This window comes from Barbus barbus (assembly GCF_936440315.1).
Source record: "Barbus barbus genome assembly, chromosome: 42".
NCBI classification, from domain to species: Eukaryota; Metazoa; Chordata; class Actinopteri; order Cypriniformes; family Cyprinidae; genus Barbus; species Barbus barbus.
Window position 1 is genome coordinate 18,939,598 of NC_136720.1, and position 25,871 is coordinate 18,965,468.

General features: G+C 37.5%; 1 protein-coding gene across 1 annotated transcript in view; it reads right to left on the reverse strand.

The window, feature by feature from the left end:
• The window catches only part of LOC306861368 (semaphorin-3aa-like), a 35,513-nt gene extending 11,247 nt beyond the window's left edge, over nucleotides 1-24,266 (reverse strand). Inside the window, exons 1-6 of the mRNA XM_079403591.1 lie at nucleotides 23,730-24,266; nucleotides 8,612-8,772; nucleotides 7,498-7,560; nucleotides 2,613-2,732; nucleotides 1,923-2,016; nucleotides 1,719-1,838 (exon numbers count right to left, since the gene is read on the reverse strand). Of these exons, the coding sequence (XP_079259717.1) occupies nucleotides 1,719-1,838; nucleotides 1,923-2,016; nucleotides 2,613-2,732; nucleotides 7,498-7,560; nucleotides 8,612-8,772; nucleotides 23,730-23,841 (670 nt within the window). The 5' untranslated portion in view covers nucleotides 23,842-24,266. The remainder of the gene's footprint in view (nucleotides 1-1,718; nucleotides 1,839-1,922; nucleotides 2,017-2,612; nucleotides 2,733-7,497; nucleotides 7,561-8,611; nucleotides 8,773-23,729) is intronic.
• Between the last annotated feature and the right edge of the window lie 1,605 nt (nucleotides 24,267-25,871).

The window sequence follows — 25,871 nt, forward strand, 5'->3', positions numbered from 1 at the left end:
CATCCCCCACCCACGTGGGCGGCACACGCTTAAAGCGACATGCAGTGCTGCATTACGGCCCAACAGACCCAACAGGATGTGAAGCTTAAACAGCGGAACGAACATTTACCAAAGAGTGACTCCGTTCTTGCACTGAGAGTGTGTATGTGTCTGTAGAGACGCCAATGAAACAGTGCCGCCCATGCCATTCAATACACCGACTGTTTCCCAAAGACATTAAACTTATTCCAGCCAAACTTTTGAATGTTTGCTCTGTAAAGGCTGATCCTCTTTGAAGTGTGGGAAGAATAACCATCAACAGTCATCGGCTGCATTGTCTGAAGATAGCGAGAGGCCCGTGTTTCTATTGACAAGGCTTAATAGAATATCCATGTGACTAATCCTCCAAATGACACTGGCTCTTTTGTGCGAGAGAGACAGCTTTCAGAGCGGGCGAAATAGAACTAACGTCCAATGTATCTGTGGTAACAGACGGCAAGGATTAAGGTGAAATGAGCGTTTTCAAAAGCACCTTTCCTCGCGAATATAGGAGGGTATTGATGGCATGGACGCTGACCCTGTGTGAGGACTGAAACGAGAGCCACTCGCAGGAACAGCTGAGACGGGATTAACTTCATGGGAAAACACTGACTGACTCTCCTATCTTGATATTGACCTTTTGTGTTCCATAAATCTGCAAAAATGCAGGCGGGATGTTAGAGGAAACACTCAACACCCCGGCCGAGCTAATCTCTCCTGCAGACGTTCACAAAGAGGTTCTTTCTTTCTCTCACACAAATATGGGCACATACACACTCGTGTGAAGGGACAGAAACTTGTGCACACAAAAGAAAACCCATAAATTTATATTTATTTCACACATTTGCTCTTGGCAGACACATGCTTAGCAAAGTAACATATACTGTGTGATGATTTCACCAGGCAGCTGGAGGACAGAAATTGAGTGTTATGATGAAAATCATAAAGGGTCTATAAAACCACATGGACAGACACATACGCAAGCATATGTATAGATAGGGTCTTTCTAAACCCCTTAAAAATACAGACTGAGACAATATTTCAACTAGGAGTGGGCAGCATGACTAATATCTCATATCACAGTACGAGGCAGAAGCAGATTTAACTGTTGTGCCTCACCAAACAACACACATTAATGAATAAATCAGCAGTTTTGAACAAATCAGTTAAAATAAATTAATCTGTGGTTCAGTCAAAGACAGTCACTTGATTCGTTCCTGAATTAATCAGCATTTTTGAACAAGCTAGTTGAATGAATGATTCAATCAATGCTCAAAGGCAGTCACTTGATTAATTCCTGAATGAATCAGCATTTTGACAAATCAGTTGAATAAAGATTCAGCGAATCACTTATAAAGATTCATTAGTTCCTGAACTGATCTAAATTTTTGAACAGATCCATTTGACGGAATGATTTAATCACTTGCTCACAGCAACAGTCACTTGATTGATTCCTAAATAATTCAGAATTGTAAAAAAAAAAAAAAAAAAGAGTTAAATGAATGATTCAGTTACTCACTCAAAAAGACTCACTCATTGAACAAATCTGGTGAATAATTCAGTAACTTACTCAGAGAGTCACTTGATTCATATCATTTGGCGTGCATCTCAATGTAAACATCTTGCCAAAAAAAAAAATTCAACAAATAGTTTATATATTCAATAACCAGCCCTAAGTTATTCAGAATAAGCATCTTTACCATTCAGCCATCTAGAATCATGCTGCTCAGTTCTGATTGGATGACGTGACCCAAGTGTTCGGAAAATGGCAAAGTCTCGTCCCATGAAGTCTGCTGATGTTCCAGAATACAGTTCTCCATCTGAAAAATTAATAAGAGCTTGAAATCTCCAATCAGTTAACACTGATTCTAAATCTAAAACAACACCATATCTGACTAACTCACCAATCAGGAGGGATGAGGACTGCATCTTTGGATCATAGGGACTTTTCCCACGTCCGTTCTCAAAGTAGTTGGCATCCAGTCTGAAGATGTTGTCCTGAGGAAAGGGATAATGAATTAACCAACCACAGCAAGGCATGAATAGTAAATGGAGAAGTGAATTTTAAAACGTGCCATTAGGAACTTGTTCAAGACTCTCTCAATATTCAAGTAGTCAAAAAGATGCTGTTTTTGAAGAAAAACATTTATAAAAACCTACTTTAGAAATGGATCTCTAAACTCACAGCAAAAAAACCTCAAAAAACACTCACGTTATCTATTATAATGTTGAGTGCGCTCAAGCCATGATTAATTTGCGTGGATCAAATCTTGAAATTCACTGACATTTTTCCACCATGTAAAGGCCATCTCATTTCCCACAGTTGAGGCACTTCTAAATAACACACTCGCTGCTTTGTGATGCTCTCATTTTCTACTTCACTGGGCCGAAATTGTTAACAGGGTAGACGTTAGCAGCAGATTAGCCACCATTCATTTCCTTTTCATTCCTTTAAACGTTTTGGTCAATGTGCCTTGGAGATATTGTATGTATGCGCATGAGCGTGCAAGTATGTTTAAGTGCCATTGCTTTCCTGAGATTGAACTGGACTAAGATAATTAATTTTGATCAATTATTAATATTGTGTTGTGTACCTCTGCTCGCTTGCCTATCTCCAGGTAAGAACAGATAGGATGGAAAGCTCCGGTGCCACATATGTAAATATGCGTCTGGTTATATGGCTGCAGCACACGCACAAAGTTTGAGCATTCTTTCTGAAAAAGAGAACATAAAAAATATCTGTTAACCAAGATAACATAAAACATGCCTATTAAAAAGATACTCTATAATATACAACATTAAATGGAAATCAGACAAAAAATATAATTGCATAATTTATTATATTTTTAATAATAAAATTAATTTTATTTAATAATAATAATAATATTTAAATAACACATAATAGTGACCAAAACTTGGATATGGAACATTAAGCAACCACCCAGAACAACTTATCAACCTACTTTTGCCTAAGCAAGAACCACACATATTTTCTTCTAAAAATGTGAAAATAGTTTGTAATTATTATAATTTCTCCCTTTCAGACTCTCTGGTTCTGTCTAACTCCTCTAATGCAGTTATAATAATTCAAGATGAAATACTGCACATTCAATTTGAGAACATTTTGACACAAGATCTGTAATAAATAGGTAAATGAGACATTTAAAATCTATGTAAGCCTAATATTTAAACATTTAATGTCATTAAAATGCCTTTGAGTTCCTGCCGGTTGAGTGATGACGATCCCACCTGTTTTATCCATCTCAAAATCCTGTCAGCCAACTCTCATTAGCGCTGAAAGTGTGTGTGTGTGTCTGGTTTTGATGAAAGGTAAAAGTATAGCACATGTCTTAAGGCAATCTGAATGAGTTGGCGAGAGCCGATGAGTGAATTGTTTCATGTGAATGAATGCTCTTTAACTCCCTTTCATTTGCAAGATATGCGAGGACCAGGTTCAACAATAATAAACCGACACATTATAAACACACTGCACGAACAAACACACACTTATGCGCACGCACACACCTTTCCACAGCTATTGAGAAAATAAAGCAGGTCCATCTGTGTAAACACTGATGGTCTCGGCCCGATGTGTGCCGTCTGAATGCGAGTTGTCATTTAAGAGCACAGGAAAGGGTGTTGCCATCTCTGTGTGTGTTTTCACCACAAAAAGACACATACACACTCTTATTCAGCACACACACTTGTGTGTGTGTGAAGAAAGCCAAACAGAAGAATAGATAAATGCATGCCTGTTTCCCTCGATTACATCCAGTTCAGTTCAGTTTGAACAAGCTATTGAAAGCAGATAATAAATGCTTGTATAAGGCTCAGATTTTCTGGCAACATGTTCAGTTTTCTTACAAATCCAGTGACCTCAATCACCTGCAACCGCCTTACGACAGCCAATCAGATCGCTGCTTCACACATATGTGTGACCCATCTTGGTCAACCCACACAAAGGCACTTTAGTGTGTCAATTTAATGGCTTTTCCAAGCTAAAGGAAATGTGTGTATTCCTAACATAATAATTCCACGTGCGCTATAAAATTCATCCCTTCCTGCACCAGGTGGAATGTTTTAAGTTTCCCATGGCCGGTATTGTTTTTAAGGCCCTCGCCTGCTCTGATAGAGCCAAGTGTGGCGTTCACGTGAGAGAGAGGTGGCTGAACTGGCACTCTTCAGAGTTTACTATGTATACAAACCTCAAGTTGTAATAACTGGGTGGTGTACTGTAATTACCGTGTAACTACTGTGTAATTAGACACATATAACCCTGCTGTTTTATCTTCAAGGTCCATAAAGAAGCGGCCAAAGCTGCGAAGCAGAAAAGTGAGTGTACCTTCATAAGAGTGAGAGATGTATGATACCCTTTCAGATAAGATAAGCGAAGAGTGTTGGGGATTACGATTAAGACACATCTGTAATTACGTACAATACTAACAACACAGTAGTGACTAATTTCATTCACACATGAGTGAAGTCATGAAAAGATAATAACAGTATAGGGCTTGTCAATGTCAAAACTAAAGCACAGTTTTTAAAAAGTGCAGCTCCTGTAGATTAGCCTGCATCAATCTGGCAAATTTTAAATATATTACCAGGGTTTTACATGATTAGATTAACATATAAATATTCAGAACTTCACTGTAACATCAATGCAAGCTATTTTAATTTCTTGATAACAGAATAGATGATTTTAAAATAGTAATGCTGTACTGTGTCATTAGATGATGAAAATAGCTTCATTATAATGATTTGTGTTCGCTTTGGCCGGGACCTTTTGCCTTTTAATTAATCTTCTCACAGCCGGTGTCATGGGTTGAACTGTTACTTGAAAAAAAAAGAAAAAAAAAAAAGATAACTTCAGTGATTTACTTTAATTTGGATAAGAATACTTCACATTTATTCTAGTGCTGTCAAATCGATTAATCGCATACAAAATACAACCTTGTATATATATATATATATATATATATGTGTGTGTGTGTGTGTGTGTGTGTGTGTATATACACACATTTTCATATGTATGTAAATATTTCTTAAATATTTTTACTTTTACTTTTACGCACACATATATATTATATGTAAACACAAGCCTTTATTTTGGATGCAATTAAACATGATTAATCGATTTGACAGCACTAATTTAATCATAATTCATAATATGGTTTATTAAAAATTACTCAACCGCTGACTAGATAGCACAGATTTAAGTATGAAATGGCAAAGTAACAACATTTTAAGTTATTAAAAAATAACTGATCAACAATTTGAGATAAAAAAAATTATATTATTAAAAAATATTACAAAACAAGTGACTTAAAGTGACAAAAGGTAAAAGCAAATCAGTAAATAGCACAAAAAACTAGATAATTTATAAAATAAATAAATATTTCACAAAGAATGCAGAGGAAGTGAAAATATATATGGAACTATAATGATTGAAAATAGCCAATATGTGGACATCACACTATTACAGTTAATTCATAAACATGCATAAGATACATTTAAAACCATTAACACAGCTAATATTTGTGATTCACTGCATAATGTTGTTACACAGTATACAGTTGTCAACTACAGCAACTAGTAGCCAGGAGTACACTAACCACCCTCAGCATTTTTTTTACTGTGCTTCACTATCATAAGTATTTACAAAGTGAACTGAATCTCACTAATTCTTTGTAAATGATGCATTTATTGTAAATACTGTATATATAGTGCTGAGACTTGAACGAACAGTTATGAAGAGTGTTGCTGAGATATTTAACCCTCATCTCACATGAATCACCCAGAGTTTCGACCGAGCAGCGAGGCAGTTGTACCAGCTGTCGTTCTGGGCTTGTTTTTGCCTTGGCTGGCCAAGCCAAATGTGAGAATGAAGAGATTTATGGTTGCAGAGAGGGAAATGCACTGGTAATACCCTAATCAAGCATTCACGCCCGCTCGCTAGCAGCTTTCAACAACTCTGTCTCCAGAACAAACATTTTCACAGCACGCAAACGCCATTATTCTGAGCTGGTGAATTTGTGTGTATGTAACGCCAGATAAACCCTTCACAGCCAGTGCCAAAAGCTATGGTTCTTTCAGGATGCATGTGGTAAACGTGATTCATGCACCTCGTTGCAATATCAGGTGACTTTAATTAAGGGTGTACGTCTCAGATGTAGGTCTGGTGAGTTATCTGTAATAATCCTGCTCCCCTTCTGCCCCCCATCTCAACGGGAACCCAGCCGTGAAATTACCATCAGATACAACACACACACACGTACAGAGCGAGCGAGAGCCAGGTTGATAAATAAACCATTTCTGTTTTACAGAAGGGCCAAGGGTTGCTGGATCCAAACACAGAATATAAACTCTCGAGAGGAACAGCAGAGCGTGTGCACCAGCAAAACTCCTTTGTTAAAGGCAACCGTAATCAATCAAGCCAAAGTGCACACGAAACACCCGGCCTGAGTAATGCAGGTCACACATACACATATAGTAAAGGTTCTTTAATGAACGCTTTTCTTATCATGAATCATTTTTCATGTCCATGGTGCTTTAGAAAACCATCAAGAACCATGTTAATAGTGCTTTAGAGATTAAAAAAGCTCTTGATAGTTTTTCAGATCAGTGTATTGGTTATAGCTACACTAAAAAATTGAGTAGAAACAATTTTCACTTTGAAATCTATGAAAGCCCGTTTCCACCACTGAATAAAAAAATAGATTTCATGATTTTATCTCACAATTCTGACTTTTTACGTCTCACAATTTTGACTTTTCTTCTCAGAATTGCGTGATATAAACTCACAATTGCAAGTTATAAAGTCAGAATAGCAGAATATAAACTCACTATTAAAATATGCGTGCAATGCGTTATAAAAAAAAGTCACAAATGAGAGATATAAATGTGCAATTCTGAGAAAAAAGTAAGAATTGCGAGATAAGTCGCAAATGACCTTTTAAAAATGTTGTATTCAGTGGAAGAAACGGCTTCCATAGAGATCGCTAGTAAAAAAAAAATTCAAACAATTACATAGAAATGGCAAGTAACTCGTAGAAAAACTATAATAGCATTTTTATACAAATAAAAATAGTTTTTGTAAAACATTCGTCAAACACATTTTTTACAGTGGACAGTGGGTTGATGATTTGGTGCTCAAGAAACATGTATAATATTATCAGTGTTAAAAACAGTTGCTTAATATTTGTGTGAAAACCATAATACATTTTTATCAAGATTCTTTCATGAACAGAAAGCATCTAAAAGCCTTTACTTGAAACAGAATTTTTTAAACAGTGAAAAAGTCCATATTGTCACTTCTGATCAATTGCTAAATAGTTTAAAGAAAAAAAAAAATCATTTAAATGGTAGTGCAAATTTGAATATATCTGAAGTGAGTCACATACCCTAAATATACTCAAAAGATCAAAGTAGTTTGATGCAGTTCTGATTTCAAAGGAAGTTTTCTTGTCGCCCCACACTTACCCCAAGGCCTTTTCCAGCCCACTTGCACTCATCGCGTTTGGAAGGTGTGGCAGGCCAGGCGATCTATAAAACAAGGAAACAGAGAAGGTGTGAGAATGTGTGCGGAGCGAACACAATGAACTGCAAATGACTGACTAAGGCACTTGGCATGAAACCTGGCTGTAAAATAATCAACGACTGCTGCCTGCCGTCCTTCTGCCACCTCCATCTGTGACGACGATGAAGACAGAGGATAAAAACTACCATTCCTCTTATCCAGGGAGCACGAGATACATACACACACACATACATAGGCCTACAAAGCGTTTTTTATTCTGTGCTATCGTCTTCTAAGATCTGCTAAGGTATTCTGTCTGCGAAAATAATTTGGTTAATTGCGATAATTTGCCAAGTTCTTATCTTTAAAACGATGGCATTGCTGAAGTATGCATGTTTTCTGTGTGTGTTCAATAAAAGCCAGCTATAACCCTTACGAGGATGGAATATAAAGCAAATGGTCTGCAGCCTCCAGGACAAAGAAAGAATAAAAGCACGAAAAAGAAAAAGGAAATCAAAGTAATGGAATCCAGAGAGAGAGAAAGAAAGAAAGAGCGAGTGAGAGAGATAGAAAGAGAAGCATTATGCTGCAGATATGATCAGGGAATGAAAAACAGAGGGAGGCAGGCTGAGATCAAATGGGCAGATGGAAAGAAGGAGAAAGTGATTGCAGATCTGGGTTGTGTATCTAATAAGAGCGAGATGGACGTTTCTGTTGACCCAGGGTTTCTCTGACACACTCCATAAAATCCCTCACCGATCATTCTTGCTAAATGCAGACAGAGGGGAAACAGCATGAATTACCATTCACAACATATTTTACTGCTAAAATGTGACATGTTTCCATGTTAAGCAGGTGGGACGCAGTTTGATTCTATCATGAAAAATTGAGTTTCTTGAATGCAAGTTTATGCTTAAAAAAATGATTAGCACGCTGTGCGGCCTAACTGACATGTGGTGTTCTAATTAATTGGAATATGAAGACTCTTCAAATAGCATGCAACATGAATCGCTCACAATAAGACCAGGAACACATTCATCTATGCTGATGTTAAGGCAAGCTAGTGTGGTGTGTCACCTGTTTGACGTCTCTGTTGATGTTGACCAGGTCAAAAGAGAAGACGTGATCCTCCGCTCCAACAAGTAATCTTCCTCTCTCCTCATCCATCCGGAACGTGTCGTAACCTGAACTGTTTGCCAACCCAGTGAAAGTCATTAGATTACTGGATTCCAGCATTTCTGAAGAACAGAACAAAAAAAGAAGGCATACATAACTTCAAACTCATTTGCTTTATAAGTAAACAGAAAGAAGCTTGTCTCAGGTTAGAAGAAAGTCCAACAAGTATCACTGTAAAAACTAAAAGTTGAGCCAACTTAAAATTTGAAGGCAACCAGCTTCAGCAGATTTTTGAGTTTATACAACAAAAAGATGAGAATCTCCTACAAAAATAAGTTAAAAAATCTGCTGAAGCTGGACGCCTTAAAATTTTAAGTTGGCTCAACTTCTTTTTTTTCCACAGTGTAGGTCCCACAATGCTCATAAATGTTATTTATACATACATATACTGTAGGTAGGTACCAAAATGTATTGCTGAATATCAATTTATGTATTTATAATTACAAATTTAAATATGCACCCATTTATTTAAATTAATAATAATAATAAATTATATTTTGTGTCAGGTTAGCAGAAAACTTAATAAGTAGGTCCCATAATTTATTGCTGATAACGCTATATACTTTCATATAATATAACATTCATTCATTTATATTTAAAATCATCTTAAATAATACATTGCTGATATTGCTACACATTTTATATAATATTTATCTAAATTTTACATTTTTAAATAAACTTAAACATTTTAAGTAATACATTTTTAAATAACACATTTGAAAATATAAACGTAATATAAATACATATTTGTTTTATATATAAACTACAATAAACAAAAATATTTACAAATATTTCATTTATTTAAATGTTTTCAGAAAGGCTACTTTGAAAGTTATTTGTTGCACTTTATGCATATTTGAAAAACAACACTAGTCATGTGTTTAGTCACAATTTCTTTAAAACCACCTTGGTGGTTAGTGGACCACAACTGTATCCTTTCAACCATAGCATGAAAATTGCTGAGGAAAACACTGTATGATCGAATCACAAGGACCAAATCAAGTGTATCACCAGCTGACCCACGTAATCATTCATATGAGATTAACACATGGCTGAATAACCAAAATTGTGTGTGTGTGTGTGTGTGTGCTTGGGTTTGAGGTAGTATCAGAACAGGTCTTAGACATGTTGGTATATACAGCTTATTTAATAGTTCTTCTTGCACTTTGGCACTTACATCTACATCGCATAGTCTATATGAAGCCAGAGGGCCTGATTTAGCATTTGTGTGTAGAAATACACTGCAACATCATAATACAAGAATCTGATCTACTAATGTAGTTCGCCGAGTACATCTTTCAACACCAGCACTAAAAGCCTCCTTTAAATTTGGGTGTGTCAAACTTATTTGCACAATAATTCAGTAAATCACTTGCAATACACCCGCAAAGCGACCACACACAGTTAGTTAGACTGCACAAGACAAAATTAGTACCGCTTTATTTGGAATCCTAGTAACTTGGGTCAAAGGAACAGCTAATCAAGCAAAAACTGCTGTTGTTATGGCAGATACAGCCAAAGAAACTATCTGTTCAACCAGACACTGTGAAAATATAATGACCTGAGGCACGAAATCTGCCAAATTTGCCACAGAAAACAAGGTCGGATAAGAAGGGAAAGAAAAGTGAAGAGGAGATGAAGTGAGAATGATAAGGAAGAGGTGAAAGAGAGAAATGGCTTTGGAAAAGAGCTTGCAGGAGCCACCGGCCAGCACATCTGCTCATGGGAGAGGGTGAGGTCAACATCTCTGCAACATTTCTGCAACACGCACACGAATCATAATCAACAATGACACGCCGAGACTGCAGCTCGTCTCCAGAGCCCAGATCAATCCGCTCCTATAGTAGCCATCTGTGTTTCTCGCCGCTAAGATTCTGGACATCTGTGGGGTTGTGGGAGAGGGAGAGCGTTAAGGAGAAACAGACCATCCTTACTTTGCCTGTGTCAATAACGCTGCATATCAAATGTAGAACAGCGTTCCCGCAGGACCGAATGCAGAACGGGCATGGCTCACTCTGAGTTTCATTAAGCGATCGCAAGCAATATCCAGATATATAAACGGATGCCAGGCCTGTCTGACGGACTCTGGCTGAGTCAGAATATTGAGCAAGTTCTCTTTTATGTAAGAAGAAATGTAGGGGTCTTGAATGGGTTTATTTAAACAATATCACATGGGAAAAAGATCTGTATCAGCACTTCTATATAGACAACATTTATTGGTTAACTTGCACTACTGTTTAAAAGTGGCTGTTTTTTAGTTTTTTGAAAGAAAATAAATACTTGAAATGATCAAAAATGACAGTATGAGTAATAAATTATCTTTGTTTGAACTTTCTATTCTTCAAAAAATCAACATTGATAATAATAAGAAATATTTCCACAACAAATTAGCATGTTAAAATGATTTCTGAAGGATCTGACGTCTGAAGTAATGATGCTGAAAATTGAGCTTTTCCATCACAAGCAATAAATCAAATGTTAAAATATATTAAAATAGAAAACAGCTATTTTAAATTGTAATAATATTTCACAACATTACTGTTTTTACAGTTTTTTAATCAAATAAATGCAGCCTTGGTGAGCAAAATCTAATGAATCTTGGTGAGCAAAATCTTGAATCTAATCTAATCTAATCTAATCTAATCTAAAAGAGACTTCTATCGAAAACATTAAATATTTTACCAACCCCAAACTTACGAAAGGTTGCCAAACTAATAAATAAACGGAGATGAAAACAGAGGTTACAGAGTTACACAAATTGATTCTCTGAGTCAAAAATGTATAATAAAGTTTGCATGAAGAACGTTATATCATGAAAAACCATATAATCAACTCAAGAAGCCTATACAGTAAATCAAGGTTCTTGAGTAGAAGAACCACCATTAAAGAATCTAAAGGAATTTCTGCCATGTGCTGCTACTGGCTAACACATTTAATAAGAAATATTAATAGTCAAAAGTAGATTGTATTCAGGAAATAAAAGAAAGCTACACTGATTCCTTCTTGCCAGACTTCAGGGGAGGCCTGAGAGAACATGAGGACATCCTGGAAGAGAGATATTTTTTCACTCCCCTGACTCTATTATTCTCACTCATCTAGTCTTTGCATCGCTCCATGTGCCAAATATTCTTATTCTTAGCATCTTTTTTTCTGCCAGTGTCTGTAACTAGCGTTAGGTGAACTTCTCCAAAGCCTCACTCTCCTTCCATTCTGGCTCAAAATATGACAGCCGCGTCTGGCAGTTTCACTCTTCCCCTGCTCAAAGTGAGTGACTGGTGCTTGAACTCTGAAGACCAGGCTTTTTTTTTTTTTCTTAAAAAGCTGCCTTGGCAAGACCATTACAAAAGGTAGCCATAATATGGTGTGTGATTACACAAACACACACACTTTATCCGGAGATACATCAACCTGGATTGGAGCTTAGAGTAAATGGAGTGTGAGATTTAAAAAAGGAAACTTAACAAATGTATCTCACTCTTTCTCAGTCTCTCTGTCCTGCAGACTGAGAACTGTGCTGTCAACTCTTCATAAATCATAGAAAAGTCTCTCATACACTTGATTTATACACTGCCACATTTTCATCCATACACCTCTGTTTCCAATAGTTGGTACATGAAAACTAAAAGCCAATACTAAACTAAAAATGCACAACTGAAAGTTCTAAACTTAGAACTGAAAATGAAACACTTGCTGAAAACATGCTGAGCCGCGATGCACGTTTAACTCAGTAATACAAAGTTGCAAAACTGCACATTTTAACAACGTTGGTAACAGTTCAGACCAGAACACTATACACTATTAGCATGCATATTACTATAGCATTATTGGCTGTTTATTACTACTTATAAAGCACATGTTAATGCCTTAAATGCAAAAAAACAACAACAACAAGGGCTTGGTTAAACGAGTTTAAAATAAAGGGAAAAAAGGAATATATAGAGAGAGAGTTCATTTGCAAAAACAGATAACACTGTTTTTAACAATTTTCAAAAATGTGTAATTGTGCATTCCAATTAATCTCAATCAAACTTATTTTGATTAGGTAAAAAATAACTAAAAAATACAGCTAACTAACACAATAAAACATGATAACATATTTAAAAAAAAACATGATTTTTGAAAAAAAAAGTTATATATATATATATATATATATATATATATATATATATATATATATATATATATATATATATATATATATATATATATATATATATATATATATATATATATAAAACAAACATCTACTAAAAAAATTACATGTAAAAACTTACAACTCTGGAAATATATGCAGAAAAATTTCTATATAAATGAGAAAAATATACAAATATAAAAGTCGACCTCACTAATAAATTAATTGTCCAATTAATGAATTAATTAACCAATTAATTAATTTACCAATTAATTAAGTGACACATGCCTAAAATAAAAATAAAAAATAAAGTCGATTAAAGGACAAAAATGTAAAAGCAGTATGTCCAACTCAACCCACGTGACTTAAGAGTTAACAGACCAGTGTTTAGGATGTGAAAATGAGTGTAAAACTAATAATATGCACAGTCTAAAGGACAAAAAGCAGTTTTGGATTTTGGTGAGGTGTACAGTTATGTATCTCTGCATCTGTGTGTTTGAGAGATGGGAAAATGTGTGTGCATGCTGCTGCCACTGTGCTTTAGCTCTGCCTCGGGCTACCAGCCGCCCCAGGAGAGCAAAGCAAAGTGAGGAAAGAAGGAATAAAAAGTGAAAGAGTGCTGCAGATGGTTTTGGGCGCTACCTGTTTGTTTAAGCCAGAACAATGGCGCGCTTCAAAACACACGTCTTCGATCGTGACACGGTTTTGGCAAAATTTCTCCTTCTCTCTGTTCTCTCAATGGGCTAAGTGTGTGGTTCGGTCTTGCCGGTTTTGTGCTTGAGAGAACTTAGATTTTAGAAACAGAGATTTGCTTAACACGCTGTTTCGCATATTGCTTCAAGCTCTGGGATATGAATAAGCTTGAAGTTTCGCTTCATTTTAATTAGCTCTTGCATGCAACCGGCCGCAGGTTTTGGTAAGTTTCCCCAGTAACCGTGCTGGAGCTCGGTCTGTTGGATTGACAGCTGAGTGCAGGACAACATTTAATTCCACTGACACCAACAGGAAATATAATCACTGTGTCAGATTTCTTAATGCACGTTAGTTTTAATAAAAGACGCCTCTGTATGAACTGATTTATGTCACAGACAACTGGTTCAAGTTTCCATTCTCAAAGCCAAACGGTGAGGAAAAGACCGATGTCTGCTTTTTGCAAGACGCATGTGGCAGTTATAAAGATGAATTTGTTTAGCTTAAATGAATAATTTAACCAAAAATGAACTCTGTATCATTATTTACTCAACCTCATGTACTGTATGAATTTTTAAGTGTTGCCACCAGGAAATTCTTTTTACATGCAAATGAGGACAGGGAATGCCAATCTCGACAATGACAAAAGAGCACCATAAAAATATCTTAAAAGTACTTCTACCCAAAATTCTGAAGGTTAATGAAGACACACAATAGTTTGTATGAGTCTTTATTCACAAATAAACATTGGCGTGTTCATGAGAAAGTAGTCCAATTCACTCATTTTCACCAAAACAGTCTGAATGATTCATTCATTCACCAACTCAATGATCCAGTCACAGTGTTTAACAGCCCACTGGAGGAGCAGATTATCAGTCAATAATATATTACATCTTGGTTTAATTATCACACAAAGTTTTTGTATTACTTCATAAAGTACAGTACATTGGAACAATACAGGACTTGGAATAAAGTGTACGTTCCATATGGATATCTTTATAACACTTTAATGGTGCATTTTTGCTATTTGTGAATGTTACAGGATTGGAGCAACATAAAGCTAAGAAAATAATCACAAGAATTCAAAAATTTCTTTGAACTATCCTTTTAAAATGATCTCTTTGCAGTCTCTTTTAAATAAAATATAGCGGTTTTAATTTATAAAACTAAACTCTTTCAAAATACAAAAGGCCTAATTAAACTGAATGATTTTTGAGCTTAAAACATAAGCATCTGTGCCAAAAATGTAAATGTCATGTTGTCAGCGGTTGCATTTATGCACTTTCTTCTGTTGCACTGTAAGCCTGAAAGTCTGTCTGTGCACGCCACTAAAAACCAGAGCTCTCCCTGATGTCCTTTGTTGCAGAATGCAACACAATATTTGTGCGTGACCGCATGAAATTCCTGTGTTGCCCTGATCCACAGAGAGAGGGGAGAGTATGTGGAACCGTTTAATTACCCCTGGATCTGCTCGCGACATGACGGGTGAACCGCAGAGTCTGTTTAAAACTGGCCCCCGGCCACAGACCGTGCAGAGAAAGCACAATCCGCTCTCCACAGCTCCAGATGACACTCAAAACACAGCGCATGTACAGAGAGCGAGACTGACAGCCAGAGATAATGTGACATTAAAACAAATAGCCAAGAGAGGAGGTTTACAAGAGTGAGAGCGAGAGACAAAGTGATGAAAGAGAGCTACATTAGTACGGATCTTTTATTCACTTTTTAGACCTCTTATTTTTAGGTTCTATATTTAGGTCGACTATATTGACTTGAACTGACAGAAATATGGCCTTCACAAGCTGGGCTCCAGACTCCATTCATGAACCGGTTCTTTTTAATTAAAGTCATAAAAAGCTTCAAACTGTCTCATATGTTCATTCGAATCGGACTCTATTGTTCAGTGAATTGTTCAGAGACGTTACTGAGTTCATACTGAGTCCCTCACTTAACTGCAAGTAATTTTTTTGGTACAATTCGCAAAGGACCAGAAACCATTTCTGTGATATAGTCCACTAAATATTAGGATTGTTTAGTATACATGTACATGACAACATGTAAAAATACGACAACATCAAAGCTGGTACATATGAATACTGTATTCAACTAGTAAAACCACATGTTTAAGTAATAATAAAAAACCCTAATAAAATAAAAATTGCACTTTAAGGTTAAAAGCTCATAAGTAAATACTGATTGATTCTGGATTGAGCCCTGACAAGCAAACAAGCACACACGCAAACTAATACACATAGCCACTTAAGTCTTACGAAATCTGACTCATCTGGAAACACTTGTCTAAGGACACCATTGAAATTCAATAACAGGTGCACCACTTCCCAACACACTGCACTCAGTATCTAATTAGTAACCTAATACACAACATATGACACATGTGTAAACACACACACTGCATCTGAATAATAAAACACTCTGCTTATAAATAACTATGTGTTATGAAGAGGAAGCTAAATGTGCAAATCCCTGAGCCAAGGGCTTTCTGAGGGTCATTAAAGGAGTCTAACGTCTAATAGGGCCAACAGAAGACTCAACACAACAGGATGCGATACGTAAAAAGGTCAATAAGGACGAAGACCTTCCACAGCCACAGAGTAAATAATTCATGCAACACAAAGACTTCAGATGACCTTCAAGTTCCTTACAGCACTCCAGACAGAAGAAGAGAGCAAAATAGAGCGAGAGAGTGAATGAGAGGAAGGACATGAAATATAAAATAAACACACATAGACTCAGAGATAGAGACCAGTAACAAGCTACTTTTCCAAGAAGCAGTGAACAACAAGAACATTACAGACAACAATATACACTCTCAAATGTGTTCGGTCTTTATCTTATAACGAAGCTTTGGGAATCCAGATATTTTTAGTGAACCAGTTCATTCAGATGTTTCAGTAAATAAATAAATAAATAAATAAATAATTCACAAAAGAGTATTCTAATATTTATAACTGTCATTTGCTTAAACTTTAAAAAACAATCAAAAGTTAAATTCAGCTGTTGATTATGGAGCCCCGTCCATGACATGCAGAAGAAAAAAATAGATATTGTGGCCACAAATTAAGAAATTATTCCCACAATTTAGTCATTTGTGGCCACATTTTTTTTATTTTACATAAACTTGGGTCACATGACTACTAATAAATTCCCTTGTTTTAATATAATTATACTGTGGTGATTATTTAACTACATAAAGAAGAAAAGAAAAAAACCCAACCAAAATTGAACTAAAATGTGGGAAAATAAAAACATATATTACATTATATTATATATTATTAGAAAATTATTTTAAATGGGGTATTTTTACCATTTTAAATGCCTTCAATGTAATTAATAATAATAGTAATAATAATAGTTTAACTGTAACAACTATCTAAAGTAGCTTGACAAACTATATTTTAAAAGTAGCTTCATTATGTGAAAATTAGACGGACAGAGAAAAAGACAGAGATATATAACGAGACAAAGAAAAAGAGAGAGATCTACTTCTGGTGAAGAGGGTGAAAACAGACAGGCAAGAGACGGATGCAGATGAGGCCGTGAGAGAAAGAGAAACCAGCATCATTCCAAGCCTCTCCATATAATCACTCCCATCCACCCCAAATCCTGGCCCGAAGCCAGTTTGCACTTCACCCGGCAGCCAGCGAACAGCCCGCTATTATAGGATGCCTCCAGTCTGCGTCCAGTGCGGTCGGGCGCGGAGTGTCTATTTCAGAAGGTTTAGGCTGAATTCCGACGACTCGCAGTCTCTTGTCGTCCCAGTGTCGCCCATCCCAATCAATCCCAGGAGGCCATGGGGCAGGGTAATGAAATGGGAAGCCTGGTAATTACGCTGTAGTGAGTAATTATCAGCAGTGGTGTAGTGGTGCCTGGAGAAGTGGGTATACTCTTAATTTATGCCCCCAGGTTTTTTTTTTTTTTTTTAAGCAGCTCTGCAAAGGATGAACTACCTGTGTCAAAAACAGTGACATGTAAAATAGTCTTGCATATTTAGTTCACTCAAAAATGGGCCAGTAATATTTTGCACAGTAGTTACTTAACTACTTCTGCTTGAGTAAGGATCATTATGAAAATAATATTATCCACAGAAGAGGTGCAGATTTTGCAATTAAAATAAATGTATAAATAGACTGCAGCAACTGACATTTTGTCAGAATCTCTAGTAAATTACATGCTATTTTGTTTAGTTGTCTGTTCAGAATTGTGGGAGAATTGTGATCCCTATTTGAAACAAACAAAAAATCATGATTCTCAATCATTTAAGAAGTTAGCGATATGCGATTTGAAAAGGGGAAAAAAATGTTTGGCAAAAGGTGGGCGCGAACTCGGGTCGATCGCGTCAAAAAGCATGCGCCTTACCATCTACGCCACTGAAACTAATGTTGAATTAACTTCTTTTGTTATTCTTGACTAACTCAATCACACGTTAGTGGGCGGAGTTAATGTAAATAGCCTTTGCCAACAAGATGGGCTATTTGCACTTAGTGTAAATAGACACTCCGTTTTTGATTACCTGTAGATGACTTGGAAAAACACACACAAACCATAATGTCGCAATCATGCGTTTACTGTCTTCACGTTTCTTTTTATTCAGCTTAGCTACAGTAGAGATGGCTTTGGCCACAGCGATAGCTGGATTCTTACACGTCGTGACTCGTAAGTTACTTCTATGAGGCCGTTTCAGGGATATCCGGCTTCGAGTATAAATGAAACATACACTGCATGAGTGTGTTTACGTCTCATTCCTGACCGCATCACTGTCTTTACTGGATGTTTTTAGAGAATATTTGCGCATATTCACATGCGATTGGATTAGTTACTCGTATGCTGGACTGTCGTGATTTGGCTAATGCAGGACACTACTGAATGGTGCGCATCAGAGGGGATTTAGAAGTGGGTATACGGAATGCCGACTGATAAAGAAGTGGGTATACGCCGTATACCTGCGTATACCCTCCACTACACCACTGATTATCAGGTTGTTTCACAAGCACTTTAAAGTGCCCGATGCACCATTTTACCAGCGTGTGATGGTGGGATGGCCTTTTTCACAAAGGGCCCCCCCCCCATTAGAGGTGTGTGTCCGCACTTTGCCACCTGCAGGGGGCAGTGTCTTCATATGCACCGACCACCTCCGCCCTAATCTGGCATCTCGGATGGTTTTTATGTGGGGTTTTGGGCACACATGGACCCTGTAACTCGCTGCTAATCCTACAGTGTGAATTCACAACCTCGTAACCACAAGTTTGAGATCCGAAAGGCAATCTGACAAGCATGTGAAGGCCTATCCCACAACGTACTGGCAGATGAACGGGCCGTTGATAGCTCTGACAAGAGCAATTTTCACAGACGGTAGTTTAAAGCGTAAGAGGGGAGTAAAGAGAAGACATAGCGCTGGTATAATTACAGGGAGGGGAAACGAAGAGGAAAATCTATCACTCGGCCATCGTTTAACAACTAAGATGGATCTCTCCGTCTGTGATCGTCCGACTGGCCTCCCTGGAGGCGGCATGACTGAATTGCAAACTCTGTGTGCAACTCATGATAAATCTGTATGTGTGTGAGAAAGAGATAGCCGTCCCCCTTCTCAGCGCTCGTTGGAGTGTGCGTCTCTGGAGAGCATGTCTGCGCGTTTATTTGGCTTAATTACTATGCTGCATTCACAGGGGGAGTGAGAATGAATGACACTTCACTTAACGACTATCCTCTCCTGGCCAACTACTGTCTGCCCACCGCCTTCATTAAAACAGCCGCTCTTTTCCCCTCCCGCTCCCTCTTTGCCACTCTTCCTCCATCCTTTCCTCTCTTCCTCTCTCTCGTTTTAACACTCAGACACTGTGTGGGTGTGAACAGCGATCTGTCATACTGCAGAGCATCAAAAGAGCCATCAAGCACCTGTGGACTATGCCTCTCCATTACACACACACACATACACAAACAGCTCTATCACCATGGCCAGGTGTCTAATTATCTAAGCCTGCCTCCATTCTCACACATCTTGTTGGCCAAAAACACATCAGACACATTTTCTGTCTCTCACACACATATAATGTCTCACAATTATCCAACAGGAAAACAAGTTATTGTACAGTACAAGTTACTGTATATGGGGCCTGATATATTTATCATAAATAAATGTATATCTATCTATCTATCTATCTATCTATCTATCTATCTATCTATCTATCTATCTATCTATCTATCTATCTATCTATCTATCTATCTGTAATTTATATGCATAAATAAATATATATAAAAGTTTTAATATTATACACACACACACACACACACACATATATATGACAGCAAAAATATATGAAGTATATTAATATATTATATAAATATCGATACGATATCGATTCTCAGACCCAGCGATACGATATTTGATATATATATATGACAGCAAAAATATATGAAGTATATTAATATATTATATAAATATCGATACGATATCGATTCTCAGACCCAGCGATACGATATTTGTCGATACCTCAAAAAATTCTACGATACGATTACGATTCGATTCAGGAGTATATCGATCAATAATTTGATATTATGATATTATATACCTATACCAAATTGCAAGCAATAGCAGAAAATAAATACATTAGAACAAAGACACAAGTTCAATAAACAGTACTTTTCAGGTTTTTCAGCTCAGGCTAAAATACATTTTCAGGTACACAATCAAATGTAAAATAACTGCATAGTCTTCACTGTATAAATTAAATATAGATGAATAATTTTTGATGTTACAAAGGTTATTAAGTCAGGAGCAGTGAGCACTAGTATTTTTCTTTGACAGCATTTGTTTTCACTTTAAGAAGAAAGCACGGATTTAATATACTGATACACATGGGTTTTCTTTCTCAGCTGTTTACATTAAGACATATGCCTAACTGAGTTTACTAGGATATTTGCCAAAATGCGCATTTTGATATCATTATGTCTGTATTGATTCATCCATGCACAAAAAAGAGGAAGAGAGTTCAATTTAGTATTCGTGCGTGTGGTGTAGATGTGGCAGTATATGTGCGTGCGCTTCAGATGTGTGCGCAGAAAACTTCTAACACAGCGTGCAACTGTTCCGCCAACAATCCCGAGCGTCTTTTATGCTCACCCTATGCCTTCGGGCAGTCCTTATATCGAGTCCTGAGACGTGAGTTTGAACGAGAATGCACGTGTTGGTGGTAATGCATAGACAGACATGTGAAAATGTGGACAGGGCCAAAATAAAGGTGCCTATTTATACTACAGATATCCATATTTTACACATGGCATCGATGCATTGTATCATTAGACATCGTATCGATAAATCGTTACACCCATAATAAACACAGTACAATTTCATGACAGCAAATGAGATTAACACAATTTCTGTATCAAAACTATTCTTTCTAGTAATATTTGCTCAAAATTCACTCAATTATTAAAAAGGGAAACTTTTCATTTCCAAGGCTGTCAGTAGATTTTGGAGGTAGAATGCCGACTTCTGAACAATATGTTGCTATTTGCATGCCATAACCCTGTTGAAAAAAACAGCATATGCTGGTTAGCATGGCAGCTGGTTTGAGCTGGTTTAAGGTGGTCCTGAGCTGGTTATAAGCTGGTTTTGAGCTGGTTTAAGGTGGTCCTGAGCTGGTTATAAGCTGGTTTTGAGCTGGTTTAAACTGGTCATGTGCTGGTCCAACGCTGGTCCTGAACAACTAGCTCCTGCTCAGGACCAGCTCATAACCAGCTTATAACCAGATCAGGACCAGCTTAAACTAGCTCATGCTCAACTAAGGACCAGCTTAAACCAGCCGCCATGCTTCAAAACATACCTAACCAGCATATGCTGTTTGTTTCAACAGGGAAGTCTTGTATTTGTGTGTGCTTTTTGCACTATTTATGCAGTATCTGGTGATAAAATTAATAATAATATATACTGCAATAGACTGTCTTCTAACCTGGCATAAAGCGATAAAGTAACAAGCGATTAAATCTTTTTGTTCATATTTTACGAGTGACAGGACATTTAACATTTTATCAAATGATTAGTTATGTATTTTTTTGTGGCACTGCACTGGAAAGCTGCCCTGCTCTAGAGTTCCAATTTGTCCAAAATCCTATTCCACACAAGTGTTACACAAACACCAATTATCATTTGATTGGCGCCGGTTCTGTTACGTCACACAGCATTTTCGCAATCGTTGGAAACGTCTGGTTTGATCTCAGTTTAAGAGGATTCAGAATTCATTAAAAAAAAGTTATTATCCAATGCGAAAACATCTTATTGCCATTTTGACATCCCAAACAGATTTTCTGCATAGCAGTACAGCTTGTGTGTGTTTTTATCGGACTACATCTGTCAATAAAAATCCAAATCCATTACGACATACAAAAACACTCAGAAAAACATATCCATAAAGTGCACAGGTGGCATAAGTTTGCAAAGCATTTTGATGACGCAATGTGAGACTGTTTTCCTACAATGCTTTGGGCCATCCAAGCACAACAGCATTAACTCAGAGAAGCATGTGATTGATCACAGGTGGACCTGCATCTTTTATATATTAAAGTCTCCAGCGTTTCCTTTTAAAGTTAGAAGATTCTGATGCTCGGAGCAACAATTGGTTTCTTAAATCCTCTCCGTTCTCTGGCTCTCTCTTTCCTAACAACACATTCTCAGACAAAAATAAATGGTCTTTTTCACCCCTCCTTCATTCTCTGTCTCTATAAAAGAAATGAGAGGGCGTTAAACGGACCCTGGTGGGGTAAACCCATGCCACACACAGACCTTACAATCAACACACCAGAAGCCCAGATTCACTGACAGAACAGAAGGCTATATTTACCAAATCACCGCCACACATATATGTGTATACTTTTGGTCATGTTCCTGAACAAAGAACCACAGCAAGCCCGCTAAGCTTACATTAAAAAGGAAAACGGCCCAAAATATGCCAAAAATGCTGCCGCTTATTTCCGTGAGAGATGAAAGCTCTGGGTTACAAAGAGGCTGCTATAGTCTGGATCTCTCCGCTGTCTCCTATAAAATAGCACAGCCCGGAGAATAACATGTTTGCTGTTACCACCATTCACGCATAGCGGCCAGCATCGCCAGTGCCTTCGAATGCAACGTATGGAGTACAGTTTGAGAGAATAATGCTTTAAAATATACAATGTATGCAAGCATAAGTATGCATACTTGCGAGAATGTGTACACGTGCCAATTTATTGTGACAAAACTAGTAAACTCAAAGGTATTTCGGCTTCAGTACAAGTTGAATTGACAGCAGTTTATACTTATCCTTCCCTTTCATCTAAAAAGGCAAAATTTTGGGCTAAATGAGATACTTACAATCGAAGTAAAAGGGAAACATCGGTAAATGTTAAAGCACTCACTGTTTCAAGAGTATAGCCACAAAACATAAAACATTATATAATACATTAACATGATTTCAGTGTGGAAAAAAAAACACTTTCTAAGCTTTTCTGTGTAGTTACATCTAATTTCGACAACTTTGTTGCCATGACAATAGAACACCATAAACCCTAAAATGACTGTAAAAATAGATTTACAGCACATATTTTAACAGAAGAATCAATGCTAGTGCTCTTATCGAATTAGATGCTTCACGTTTCACTTAAAAAAAATCACTTTAAACTCTTTTATCTCCTATCTTTTTTTTTAAGAAAATGACGGAGGCGTCAAAATTATATACACGTGCTAATCAGCATGCTGTCAATTGAGTTTAACATGCATTGAACCGGGAATATTTCCTTAAAGGACTGCTGTAAAATCAATTTGGAGGCATGAGAAATTAGCCTTCTGGCTGCAAATGCAGAGTCATTACCCACGATACCTCATTCAGAGTTCACAAGCTGTATGGCAGGGTACCAGTGTAGAGTTTAGAGTGACAGGACAGTGCAACTGGAAAAAATTATATAGAAGAGCCAATACATGCACTTTGAACACATGGAAACAATCTGTCATGGCAAAACGAGACTAAATCACATGCAAGAGAGTGAGAGAGACCGTCAAAACGAAACAGCAGAGTGACAGTGAAGGAATCCAAATATATATAATGGCAAAAAAGTCAAATCTGAGAATGTAAATTGGTGTAAGAGGTAATGAGAATTTAAAAAGATAAAAAGGCTTGTATGCATTGGTGATGGACTGGTTGCAAAACTTACCCTTGTAGGAGAGCTTGAGTCTGGGCACGCTCTCTTTGGTGTGCTGGGGTGCAACTCTTCCAGGTAACGCAACCCCACACAACAGCAGAAAAATCCCAACTAGGTAATCCATGGTGCTGGAGCACTGGCCTCCAGCCCAGGGGGGCTTGCAGCCCACAGTGCCCAGAGCAAAGTGCTTCCCTCTGGGATAGCCGAGATCTTGGGAGTCCCACCTTACTTCAAAAGATCCAGTGCCTGGAGCTTCTCCCCAAGGACGCAATCCGAAATCAGATCCCAAGTGAAGCAGGAGACGGGGGTTCACATGGCTCCATGTGGGGGGCGTTTCACTGGTCGTGGGGGTAAAGGTGTACTCCTCAGGTATGCGTTCTCGGACCCTGGCGGGGAGGACCGGTGAGTGGGATTGTGTGTTTGTGGGAGATGTAGAGTTTCAGTAAGGGATCCGGCAGACCCTCTCTCTCTGCTCCGGCTTCGCGCACACACGCTCTCACACACACTCTCACAGACTGCTGCTGCTTGTGTCCACGGCTCAGCCTGAATGAGAGGGAGAGAGAGAGAGAGCAGTACACCCTCCACCGGAGCGCAGGAGGGGAGGGGAGGGGAGGAGAGGGAGGGTGAGCAGCTGAAGGGGGAGGACGAGGGAGCCGAGCTGAAAGGAGAGGTATGCGAAAGACTCTTCTGCAAAGGTTTGGCTGCTCTGTGTCCTTCTTTTCTGCATTGCTTATAGGCTGCACCTACAGTGCATTGTCTTCCCACCTGCTCTCTCCTTTTTGGCTTTCTGACAGACCATCATATTTCATCACATTCTGAGCCTCTAGAATGTTTCTGTCTGTCTGTGCACTAGGATTTAAGTGTTTGAGTAATAATAAAATAGTGATAATGAAAATTGTATGAAATAATATAGCATACTTATTAAAATAACATTAAAAATATTAAAACGAAAATTATTATATTAAAAATGCTTTATTTTTAATTATTAAAAAAATATAATACAAACAAATAAAAATACAAGAAATTCTATCAATCTATGATTTATGTATAAATAAACTGTAATCTGAACAAATTCTTTGCTACTTTAAACTATTTCTCTTTTTGTCACTGTGAGAAATGTTCCTCTTTGGTGTCCATAAACCAACTTCAGCCTTTCTATTAAAATATGCAGCAATCAAATGAGATTTACTAGTAATACTTTAAACATAAATTAAAAAGTAATACATCGAGCTAGACTTTCCTGCCTTCTTACCCCTCACTCTCTGCTTGTTGTAACAAAGCCTCTGATAGACAGTGGTGTTAATGTGTGATTTTTTTTATCCCTGAGTGCTAAAGACAAAAGCGGCTCACAAACACCAGCTGAGTGTGTGAAAGTATTTCACAATCTCGCAAATGCGCAAAAAATAAAAAAAAATCGACAGATCTCTCAATGCCTTTGGCATGTCTGTATATAAGTGTTTCCTGCTTCCATGAGCGGGTCTGTGCCAATGTCTCATCACCTTTACAACCAAACATGCTCTTTAGGTGTTTATACCACATAGACCTGTGGAGATGGACAGACACTACACCTCCTACTCACAGCAGATCCGCTGGCATGCCGAGGTGTTCCTCTGGTCATCGCTCTTCTGTACCGCAACTATGTGGAGGGGATTTGTCAGGGCGCTTTGACTAATGATGTCTTAATGAATTGCGACTCGCCGTGCGCTAAAACAAGATAGCTCATTGACAACTAGTTTCCAGAAGCCTGTCAGTAGCAAAGTGGTAAATATAGCCTGTGATACATGAGATCCACATAGAAGCGGCCTCCTCGAAACACAGCGAATGGATCCTGTCAGTCAGAGAGGCTTTGATAAATATGGCATTTGTGTTGAGGATGTAGGCTTGCTAAGTGTTTGTGTAATCTTTAGTGCAAATGCAATGGGTCTTTGACACCTGTTGGTGTGGAATGATTTGTGCAATCTACTGTACAAATAACAAATATAAATAATTACGTGTCTGTCACTTACGACTAGGCCTATAGGCAAATGCTCACACTGCTGGCATGTATATACATGCAGAAGCACACATGTGCACGTACAAATCATTGAGACGTAGGTGACTTCTTGTATTCACTCTTTGTTCCAAGAAATTACTGACGGTTGGTGACACAAAAAC